This window comes from Rhincodon typus, chromosome 28 (genome assembly GCF_021869965.1).
Source record: "Rhincodon typus isolate 14 chromosome 28, sRhiTyp1.1, whole genome shotgun sequence".
Classification (NCBI taxonomy): Eukaryota; Metazoa; Chordata; class Chondrichthyes; order Orectolobiformes; family Rhincodontidae; genus Rhincodon; species Rhincodon typus.
This window is the reverse complement of record NC_063359.1, coordinates 15,861,981-15,874,318: the sequence shown is the minus strand read 5'-3', so window position 1 is coordinate 15,874,318 and position 12,338 is coordinate 15,861,981. Positions and strand designations below refer to the sequence as shown.

The following is a 12,338-nucleotide window of genomic DNA, read 5'->3' as shown; positions in this document are numbered from 1 at the left end:
GGAAGGTAAGAGTCCATGAAACCCAGGGCAATTTGGCAAATTGGACTCAAAATTGGCTGAGTGCCAGGCGACAGAGGGTGATGATTGAAGTTTGTTTTTGTAACTGGAATTCCTCCTCCATTTCTGATTGCAGTGGATAGTAATATTCTAGACGTAAATGTAGGAGGTATGATCAATTAGTTCACAGATGACACAAAATTGAGTGCTTTGGTAAATAGCGAGGAGGAAAGTCTTAGACTGCAGGAAGATATAGACAGGCTGGTCAAGTGGGCACAGCGGTGAGATTAAACCTGAAAAGTGCGAGGTGATTCATTTTGGATGGACCAACAAAGCAATAGAATAAATGATGAGTTACAGGACCCTAAGAAGTACAATGGATCAGAAGCACCTTATTATGCATGTGCAAGATCCTTGAAGGGAGCAGGACAGGCGAGTAAGGTGGAGAAGAAAGATACTTGCCTTTATTGGTTGGTGATAGAGGCAGGAACTCTCACAACACGTAAGAAGTATTTAGATGACAGCTTGAACTGTCATAGCATACTTGGCTGCAGGCCAAGTGCTGGAAAGTGGGATTTGAGAAGCATGGTCACGATGGGCTGAAGGGCCTCTTACAACTCTAGCGACAGTATGGGAAATTGTTACTTGTGCATCACTAGTTGATGTTTGAAAGTAGAGAGGATGAAACAACGTAATTTCATGTAAACTTGGGAACGAATGAAGTAATGCTGATGGAAGTTTCATGTGGACATCAATGAATATTTGTATTTGAACAATCAACCTGCAGTGCAAATCAGTTTTCCAATATCCTCAACATAGCTGTGTTTAAGGGAAACAAATAGACTCCTTTTTTTCTGGGCAGGAAATTATTTTACTCCTTGTACAAAAATTGTAATCCTGGTTTATTTAATCAAAATTCTCCAAAGGACTGGTATTGATTCTTTGTGTTTTCTTTACATTTCGTGTAGTTTTATAATGCTCCTGACCCTTATGACAGAATGCTGCAGTACCTGAACATATTATTCACTTTTCTGTTCTCCATGGAGTGCGTGCTGAAGCTTATTGCATTTGGTATTCTGGTATGTTACATTTCAATTCAACTAACAAATCAGTTGTAATGTGATATATTAAAAAAAAATCAGTGTCTTGGAATAAAAAAGTCTTGTGAAGATATTACTGAAATATAGTTTCACTATCGAATAGAGAAAATTAATGTTTTCTATAACCTGCCAAAGCTGCAGCTCCATTAAACAAATATCTAAGTTCATAAGTAATCAGTGGTTGGCTTTGTAGGTCTCAGTCTTATCTCTGAGTCAGCAAGATATGGCTTTAAACTCTTCAGAATTTGAGCACATGATCTACTCTGTTACGATCTGAGCCCTTGTGCTTCGGATAAACTGCCTGTTTGGATAGACCAAAAAATCTCATTTTAAATAAGGGTAGCAAATCCTTCTCGTTTATATTCTTTCCTCAACAAATTTTGCTAAAGCAGTCACTGCTTGTGTACACTTTATGATGTGCGTACGTGTTGACTGTCTCATTTACCCACATTGCAATAACCTTGCACTTCACATTTATTTGATTTTATGAAGAACTCTTTGGAATGTTACTGAAAGATATGACAAAATACTTTACAAATGCAATGTAAAACATTCTATTGATTGGTAGAGGTCTTTTTAGTTATTAATCTGCAATATTCTTGATATTTTTTAATAACTCTAACATTTACCACTCCTGTTAAGCTTTGGACCTGCATGATTGAACTATTTCTGACAGTTATTTGTGTTAATGTAAAAATTCATAATTGCTTTCATAAACTAAGGTAACTATGCCTTGCCAAAAATGAAGAAAAAGATCAGTTAGTTTAAAAATTATGATTAAAGTGGAAGTTTTGTATCTTATTTTTCCATTGATACTGATTAACATGATTATGATAATGTCTTATGGTCATTTGCTCATCAGGGATTATTTAACTGCTAAGTTAGTTTATTGCAAACACTAAAACCAATTGTAAGTTGTAAAGCAGACATTACAGCAAACCAAATCATTTCTGTGTGCTACTTGCAAATCATTAGCGGACTCACCATAAGGCAAAGTCGCCACATTGTAAATATACGGCACGTGGAGTTCTTAAAGGCAAGGTGCCCATGCAACACTAATCAGGTATATCACCTTCTAGGCGTGTCAGTCGTATATGTACTTGTCTGAGATTGGCCTGAAGCAACATAATGCAAAGGCCCAAATTTTAGTGCAAAATTCTGTGTTACAATCTTCCTTGAAAAACTGGAAATCTATCCAAAAATTCACACAGAGAAGTCCACTCACTTGTATTTTGTTAAAATTGTCTTTTGACAAACAGCTGCCTGCCCCAGAGCTTTAGTATAAAAGTCTCAGGTTGGTCCAATGAGGCTGTGAAAATATTTGTAATGTAGCGACTGTGGCAGCAGACTGCTTCCTGTTGGTGTTATCGCACTTTGCCACAAAGTACACTTTGGATTATTTAACAATTATACTATACAATTGGTGTAGGAAGTGAAACTGAAACAGCAAGATAGCTCAGTTTCACATACATAGACTATCTTGCAACGATACATGAATGACTACAAAGTTGAGCACTTAACTTGATGGCAATCTGATCATGATTTTCCCTTCTTTATTTGATTTAGAACTACTTCCGCGATGCATGGAATGTGTTTGACTTTGTTACTGTATTGGGAAGTATTACTGATATTTTAGTCACTGAGCTGGCGGTAAGTGTATCTCCCCTAAATCAAGCTGTTATTTTAAAATCTACTTTCACTCCAATGGTTGAGGTGCAGCGTAATGTTGAACTGGATTCTTACATAATCGGCATTTGAATTTTTCTTTTGGAACAATGAATAAACACCAAATTTACCAGTTTGGTTCATTTAAATTGGCATGATGAGGATGTGTTGAATTCCACTATTTATACTGCAACAGAAATTCTTTATATGAGGTGATGTTTTGGGGGTAGTACAGGCTCTGGAAATGTTATGAAAGCTGTTTCAGATAATTATGGTTGTATATGTACTTTCCAGGCCTTTCTCAGCTTTGACTGTACCTCAACTAATAGCCGGGGATGCCACGGGTAGAAAATTGAATGGGAAGAATGTGATGTGGCTTCATTCTGGTTCACTATCTTTCCAAATGCTTCTGCCTCTCCATAGACCACCACACATTTCCCAGCCCCACTTCCCCCTCCAGCTTCCTATTTAATGAGCATGGGGTAGAACAGATATAGATTCATTATGTTGTAGTCAGCTTTCTCTTGACCCCCCAGTCTCTGAAAGCATCAGATTATGGACAAAAAATGAAATGAAGTAAGTAAATCAACATTTCACTCCTGAAAACTGGGATTGGATCCAGCCTGCCAGATGGTGGCAGATTGAAGTCTCATTTAGTCACGGATACCAGGCAGTTTCAGCCTGCAGTCTAAATTCACCAGGAGCCCACAGCCCGATGATCTTCCACACTTTGACTTTGGGTAATACCCATTTTGCAGCTTCACTGGAAACTGTGATAGGGAATGGAAATGGTATAAAGGGATTTTCCAAAGGTGTTCAGTTTAGAACAATGGAAATGGACGTGCAATCAATAGATGTTAGTGCCCAGAAACAACTTTAAATAGGTTTAATGTTATTGATATTCTAACCCGCTGCATGGCTATCCTTCATCTCCACAACAAAACTGACACCAAGAAAGATGGAAAATTACATGTTCGAGATTATTAATGGTGCTGTTAGCGATCAGGAGTTTAGTATGGTTCTTTGCTTTCTATTTTAACTAAAGTATTGACCTGTTGTTTTTAAGTGGACTAATTTGTTTGTTAAAATAAAGTTGATGGAATCATTTTTGATGCTTCTCCATTAAACTTTTCAACATTAATTATTCTTTTACCTTTTTCCTGGGTTTAACATCAATCCCTGACTTAAGGGACTTGAGGGAAGTTCGGAAAAAAATATTCGTATCTCACATTTGTTGGAGAATACTCAACAAATTGGTAGCAAATTGTATACTTTTTGTAGCTTACCTGGAGTGACTGTCAACTTTTCACTGTGAGCAACAAACTAATACATTGTTGTTCTTGTTAAAAATTTTAAAAATCAATTTAGTTTTTTTAAAGTACCTTTCAACAATTCTGACTGAAATTACAGATGCTTTGGAAGAAAAAAATATAAATAAAGTGCTTCCAATATAATGTACTTGCCACAAATAAATCTATGATCTTGTTGCAAGTAAACTTACTTTTCATGTTAATGCAACTATGTAACGAGCTGTACTTGACTGTAGACTCACCAGAGACCTACTTAGCCAGCATCAGCCATGAGGTTTTGTCAGGATGTTTCTACAAACAAGTCAATATTCATTGGCATCATTTCGTTTGGCCGAAAATGCAACTGGGAGCTTTCCAGAAATGCCAGCCAAGTTCTGTTGTATACTCAGTTAGTCCTGAATTCTAAAGCTCCTCAAATTGCATTCAATGTAACGGTGAGAGCCCAAGATTAATTTAAGCTTCTAAGTGATGAAATGAGATGGGGAATAGCAAAACCACCCTGGTGGGTGATCTACAAGAAAACATTGATTTCTTTCATCGTCTGTATTTATCTTGTGATCATCCTTGATGATGTCTTGACATTAGTGAGTCCCATATCTCCTAAGTCTTGGGGCTTTTGAGTTGATCTGCCCTGTAAAGTTATGTTAGTGATGTTTAAAATGGTGGTGATAAAGAAAAACATGTTGATTCTTCCAATCATTTTACTGATAGTAATCTCCCATAAAAATATGGAAGACTTGCTTCGCACAAGTCGAGTTCTCAACTAACTTGATTCCATTGTAAGTTAGACTTAAGAAGTTACTTGAGGTTCCCAACTTGAGAGGGCGGGGATCTTCTTGAGGCTATATTGAGAAGATTAAACTATTCATTTATTCCCAAAGGAAACAAATTTAAGATTACATTTTCCCTAATGACTCGGCAGAGTATTTCACTATATTCCTTTAGGAGGAAATATTAGAGTGGTCAGTCCCTCCCTGAGACATTTGTGTTATTTGGAATCAGTTAGTTACTGGCCTGGATTTGCACCTGAAATGTCCACTAGGAAGACTTGCATGACAGAAAACATTGGGAGGAAAAGATGAAGGGAAAAATGCAAATTAAGGACTTAAAGGAAAAGGAGCCAAGATTTCTGCAAATATGCATGGTTCAACACCTACACGTATACACAAGTCAACACCTGAAAGAGATGGGTCCTTTCCATCTTGATTGGAAGCCATCAGTTCTAGCTGTTCCCTTACCTACCGTTTATTAGAAGTCTGTTCTGCTTTGGGTGTTAATTTTCACTAATGGTGGACTTTGTTAGCTTAGCAAGTTAAAATGGAGGTATTCATATTCAGGCATTTAAGTAAAAATACATGAAATTTACCACAAACTAATATATGGTATTAAGTTGAGCTTTCCTAGGTAAAAAAGGGTTTCTTGGATATTCTGCAGAATGTGACAGATGTACAACAGGTGACCCATCTGGTTGATTTGTGCATGATTAAATTAGTAAATGGTTTCTCATGAGATGTATTAAAATTGCACCTCAGCCACAATCATTATTATTATTATTAAACATCCTATCCACCTACAGCTTGTATTGTTTATTCTTTAATGCAAATCAATAAATAATGCATTTGTATTCATGCAATTATAATTTTTATTTGTGTCAGTATATTCCTTTAGGAGCGACAATTCAAGATAACTTTGAGTAATCATCCATTACTACCGGTTAGTGAGCACAGGTTAAAATGAGGTTACTTTCTTTTACTTTCCTTTAAGTTTACAGCCATGTCAACTTAGGGATATGGAGACAGTAAGGACTGCAGATGTTGGAAGCCAAAGTCAATAAATGTGAAACTGGAAAAGCACAGCAGGTCAGACAGCATCCGAGGAGAAAAACAAACCTGATGAAGCCCTGACAAAGGGTTTTGGCCCGAACCTGTTTCTTGGATGCTGTCTGACCTGCTGTGCTTTTCCAGCTTCACATCTGTTGACTCTGTCAACTAAGGGATACTTGAAATTTAAAAAAAAAATCCCTTTCTCTTCTGCAGCTGCTGACTGGAGCTGGGCTACAGTTCTTCAGCATCATTAGGCCGACAAGACCACATTCAACTTGCGATTAATTGTGTTTGACTCTGCACAGCGATTACTGCTATTTAACTGTTGGCAGCATCACTGTCAAGGCTGATCCTTTTGTCACCTGATGGTCATTGTACATAGATTTCCAGTAGAACTTTCTGGAACACACTGCCTCACAGGACTGGTTTGTCCCTGCCCTTTAGTTTTGCATTTGCACTGCAATAAAATTGTAACAGTTAAGCTTAGTGCAGGGTAAATTTTATGGGAATCGTGTCAGGAGAAGTACTTCATGAAATGGAAAAGTTGAAGAGTTGGAGAGAAGGAGTCTGACTTTCGAGTATGCAATTTTTCCAGTATTGAGCTTTTATCCCAGTGTTTAAAGTCGAACGCTGACATAACTGAACACGGTAAATCCATCCCAATCTCTGATGCCATTGAATGAAACTTTGCATCAGTAACACAGCACTGCAAAATGTACCCTTCAATAATTGTAAAGTGAAATATATTCCTGAGCAAATTACTATGCTGTACTAAACATTATTGAGTTAAAGTGACACCCAATGCAGTAGAAAAAATGTTCAAAATACCTAGGTATGAAATAAGTTAACAAAGAGCCTCTTCCTTGTAATGAAAAATTGATGTGCTTATAATTGCTGCCATTTGTTAGAAGCTGGTGGCAACATAGAATTTTTAGACCTTTTGAGTTACATATCACATGATTATTCGGCTATAAAATTGCTATTCAACTCCTAGGTCTTCACTAGTTGGATAAAAATTGTCGCTCCTTATTTCTTGTATTGGTTTTTATTTCCTGGTAAATCTGCAATGAGCCCACATTCTGATTTACTCCAAGATAGTCCTTTTCAGCATCACTGTGAAGGTCATGAGTTCAAACACTGATTTGCTGGACTGTAATTTGATTCAAGAGATGTCTTTTTTTAAAAACTGAGTTTAGTTTTGCTCATCTGATTTCTCATTTCCTCTTGTTTATGTTCCTTATTTTCTCCAACGGTCCTGCTGAATCACGCCATCCAATCAACACCCAATATGAAAATCCATGTCTTCGTCTGTATGTTGCACACCTGCTGCTCCCTCCCAAAAAAAACCTTTCTTTGCATCCTGCCAACATCAATCATCCATGAACAACATCAACATGTAGCAACGGGTTGGTTTCATCAATTTAAGAACTCTTTTTTTGATTGGAATCGGTTTGCTTTATAATTTGCTTTTCTGGTTAATTGGTGCATGCAAAAAGACAGAGGTGAAGCTTTTTTTTCTCTGCCGTGATCTGACATGCAGGAGTGCAGAGTATTCACTGTAGCAGCTTATCCTGCCCAGAACCTGTTTTCCTTTTTCCACGCTGATGACAGACTTTGGGAGTTTTGTAGTCTATGGCAGAGAGTTTGAAGTGTAACCTGAAACGTTACAGTTAAATTTTAATGATAGCCTCCGGTTTAAAACAAAAAGGAGGAAGTAACTGAAATAAAAAGGCATATAAGAAAGATACTGATCAAGGAAAAACAAACAGAAAATAGAATAAGTATGTTCTTCAGCTCTGCAGTTAAACATGCTTTAATTAAGTTTTACCAACAATAATAGTTCTCACTTATTGTAGGTCTGTAGAATTAGGATTAACTTTTTTTTTGATTGTAACTTTTTAAAAATTATAATTGGATTGGAGGAATTGTTCTGGTGAAGAGCTACTCACTAAACTCAGGAAAATTGCACAACTGTTTTGTTTCACATTCACTTTAATTCAGCTCTCTCTTAAACAAATCAATCTTCCCAAATAGTTCCCTTGATAGTATTTATCTGGTTTGGCTATTGAAAGAGATCTACTCCAAAACATTACATAAACACAAGTGGGGGAAGAGAAAACATTTAAATGAACTAGAGACAACAAGGTGCAGGGCTGGATGAACACAGCAGGCCAAGCAGCATCATAGGAGCAGAGAGGCTGACGTTTCGGGCCTAGACCCTTCATCAGAAAAGGGGGAGGGGAAGGGGGTTCTGAAATAAATAGGGAGAGAGTGGGAGGCGGATAGAAGATGGATAGAGGAGAGGATAGGTGGAGAGGAAACAAACAGGTCGAAGAGGCAGGGATGGGGCCAGTAAAGATAAGTGTAGGTGGGGAGTTAGGGTCCTACTATCTCTCATTTAAATGAACTACGTGCTTTAAATCTGCCCTAATTAGCTTCTTATAATGCAGTTATGATTTGCATTTTCCATCAGCAGGATTGCTCAATTCAGATCCAGTCCAACATCATCTGCAGTAACATGTCAGAAATATTGATCAACCTTTTTTCAATTAGAGAGGAAATCTCAAAAAAAAATCCATAACACCATATTACCATATCTGTTCAGTTTGCAGTTTTGCTAAGGGGAAAATAATGAATTCAACAGAGAAAAACTGTTGCTAAGTAAGATTACTAAAAGACCAAGGGAGCAGTCCAAGCCCCTCTGCTATTGTATCTCAAAAGCATATGTCACTGATAACTGACAAAGGTAAGGCCCTACTGAGGCAAAACTCTGCACCCTAAAATTTGTACTATCCTTAAACTATATCATGTTTCTGTCAATGAGAAAATGCCTCCGGTCATACTGGCAAGATGTGTGACTCCCCCTCTTTTTTTGGAAGAAAGTCCAGAGTGGAGTTCAGTTCTTTGATGAAATATCAAATCACACTTCAAAACAGCATGTTTTCTCTAGAAATTCCAATAACAACCCAACCAGGGGCTCACACATAGGTGATACCTGCAAGACTGCAGTAATGCTACTTAGTGCATTAGGAGTTAGTTGGATCTAAAGTTTGCTTTAAGAATAACAGGTTCTTGGGTGTTTCTCAATGTGCTGTAAAAGAGACAATCTTACCTTTTGAGCTCCCTTCACTTAAAGATGGCAGTATTCTTGAGGTAAAGAAATATACGCTGACTTTGCAGTGATTTTTTTCGGCCTCTAATGGAATAATGAATGACCTGACAAGTCAAAAATCCTGCAGAGCCTCAGTCACCAACAACATAATTGGTTCCACAAATAGGCTGGGGGTTTGCTGTAGGGCCCATGCACAGTAATTACATGATCAGTTTCCCTCTGAGGGATCAGAGATCATTATGAAAACATGCTTTGAATCCCTGCTGATTTAAAAATGGAAGGATTGGCATGTCTTCCTGATGTTTTGAGGAGTATACCAAACCATCCACCTCTCCTGTGCCCACGACACAATCTAACACCCTCTATGCTAATCAGATTTATCTTCTGGGCCAGTATTTGATAATATTATCTTCTTCCAGGAGTGAGAGCATTTTCTTGTCTCTAATGGGGTAATTAACACAATTGACATTTAGTGAAATTAGTGTTAAGTCAGCTGCAACTATTAGATACCAGTTTTATTCCAGTCACACATTTCTCTGAATGCATAATTATATTTAATATTCCCAAATGCAAATTTGAGAAATCTATTTCCCACTCCAGCATAGAATTACAAAATTAATTTGGTTGTTACTGTTAAAGATCCTGATATCAGGAGTACATAACTTTCCAGTTTTCTGATCCTCAATAATGCACTGGACAGTTACAGCCTCCCATTCTGATGATAAGAAAACAAAGTGTCATTTCCAAATGCTTCTCTGTGGTTTCCTCTTTCTCCAATTCCACTAAAATAAATTCTGTGAGAATATTTCATCAATGACCCACTACAGGATTGGAACCAGCCATTTTTTTTCTCTCCACAGACTCTCTCTCTCCCAAACAAAATTAAGTTTGTAGAAAGACAAGGTCAGGGAAAATGAAAATGCGGTGCAATCTTCCATCACACATCTCTCTGTTCTTTTAGTTAACAACCCCAAAGATTGATAGTTGAATGACAATCCAGTTCTAGGTACAAACATAGAAAAGGAAAGTCTATGCCAAACCCAAACTTGTTTCTAAAGAAGCAAACTGTAATTAAAAGCACCTTCAATAAGATTCAATTTGCCTGTTCAAATCAACTCCTGATATGCATCAACTTACAGGGGATAGAGCAGAAGAAAATATTTGCAAAAGCCTACTAAATGTTGAAGGCACAATGTCAGCATTCTAAACAATAATTTTAAAAAAACACTAATTTAGTTGAGGCCGACAATTGCCTTGGAATGGATTGATTTCTGTAATTTGTCTCACAGTAGAATTCTAAACAATTTGCAACTTTTAAGAACTAAATGTCCAGTTAACATTTTAAACTCATTGTTCAAATCTTAAATTACAAAAGAAGTTTTAGGTGGATCAAAGTAGTCTTGACAGATTGAAGGAAATATGTGTTTGGAGTCTTCTCATTAAGAGGAAGGCTTTTAGTTCCAATTTCCTCTGTCTTTGATATGTTCAGGATTTAGTTTCTGGTAGAGAAGTAATTATTTAGGTGGAGTCTAATACAGGTTGTGAGAAAGCAAGCAATCTTTTAAAAAATTTCATAGCAATCAAGTAATTTCCTGTTTTTTTTCTTTTAGAAAATATATACAAGATTATTGTTTGGATTTTAGCTTTACTGTTTTGTTTTATAATTAAGTTAACAATTAACTTTTCTGGGCTCTTATAGTAGTGGCCCAAACGGACAACCATCACTTTCTTTAATGTACTTGCTTAATGAATTCATCAATTCAAAAGTGTTCCTCATATACCAGCCAAATAATTCCTTTCCGTTAACCTCATTGTTCAAAAATAAAATCAGTTTTTGGATAGTGAGATGCTGATCAAAAAAAAACAAATGTGTCAAACTCAATATGAAAGCTCAGGGTCATATGAAAGAATTGTTGATGTGTCTGTTTCCTCACAGGAACCTATAGAACCTAGCTAGCAGTATGACTACCATAGTTACTCCTGATGCTTTTATCTTGGGAATAGTCCAATTGTTGGTCACAACTGAATCTTGCAATTTTTCTAACTGGGCAGGAGTGGGTTAATATTGCATGCATGCTTAAAACTGACGGCTTCTATGTCACAAATGCTTCATGCATAGATTTATTTTTTAAATTAATGCTTAATTACATTTGAACTACATCATCTTTTTGGCTTTAATTTGCCTATGGGCTCAATGGCCTGATAGCTAAGTGACTAAGTCCAGTATGTGTTAGTATGGACTTCTGTATAAGAAATTATATCTGAGTGTATATTTGTTCAATCAGTTCATTTTAACCAACTTTGTCCATTGATGATTATCATTCACTTTTAAACAATGGAGTTCAATCTGTTTAATGAGTTAGGTATTCCATTGGTTGGATTCTGCAATTCACAGGTTGTAATAATATTAACTCAAAAGGAACACTCTAGAAAATGCTTTGGAATTTACCATTGCTATGTACAGTTGACTGGTTGGTCCAATGGTAAAACATTTTACTGATTCCCACTCCTGATCAAGAGTCTTGCTGTTCAGATCAATTCATTTTACTTTCTGGAAGGTTGGCCTCAGGAAGTCTTTGGCATTGTCTAGGAAAACGTTCAATTGTATGTATGCTCGTGTTAATAAAACAACTAAAATATGCAATTCATTAGCGTGTGCAACTGTTATGGTAATAGTGATCAACGGTATTTTCCAGAAATTCATTAACATAGCAGATTTAATTAGGTGCTTGTTTTTGATGAGCATAGACTTGATGGGCCAAAGGAACTTTTTCTGTTCTGTAGACCTCTGTGCTCTAATTAAGTGGCCAGTTCTCTTAAAAAGCCAGTGACATAGAGTCATATAGCACGGAAACAGGCCCTTTGGCCCAATTCATCTATGCCAACTATTTCCTAAACTGAATAATCCCATTTGCCGGTGTTGGGCCCATATCCTTCTAAACCTTTCCTATCATATACCTGTCCAAATGTTTCTTAAATGTTGTAAATGTACCCACTTCTTCCACTTCCTCTGGCATCTCATTCCATATAAGCACCAACCTCTGTGTGAAAAAGTTGCCCCTTAGGTCACTTTAAATCTTACCCTGCTCACCTTAAACCTATGCCCTCTAGTTTTGGACTCCCCAAATCTGGGGATAAGACCTTGTCTATTCACATTATCTATGCCCCTCACGATTTTATAGTCCTCTATGTGACCACCCCTCAGCCTCCCATGCTCCAGGAAAAGAAGCCTATCTAGCCTCTTTTTATATCTTATACCTTCTAGTCACAGTAACATCTTGTAAATCCTTTTCTCACCCTTTCCAATTTAGGCCAAATGACCTCCATCTGT

General features: G+C 37.0%; 1 protein-coding gene across 1 annotated transcript in view; it reads left to right on the top strand.

Moving 5' to 3' along the window:
• LOC109926711 (probable voltage-dependent N-type calcium channel subunit alpha-1B) overlaps window positions 1-12,338 on the top strand; it is a 235,086-nt gene that overhangs the window by 17,483 nt on the left and 205,265 nt on the right. The window contains exons 6-7 of the mRNA XM_048613606.1: window positions 966-1,076; window positions 2,664-2,753. Coding sequence (XP_048469563.1) covers window positions 966-1,076; window positions 2,664-2,753 — 201 coding nt within the window. The remainder of the gene's footprint in view (window positions 1-965; window positions 1,077-2,663; window positions 2,754-12,338) is intronic.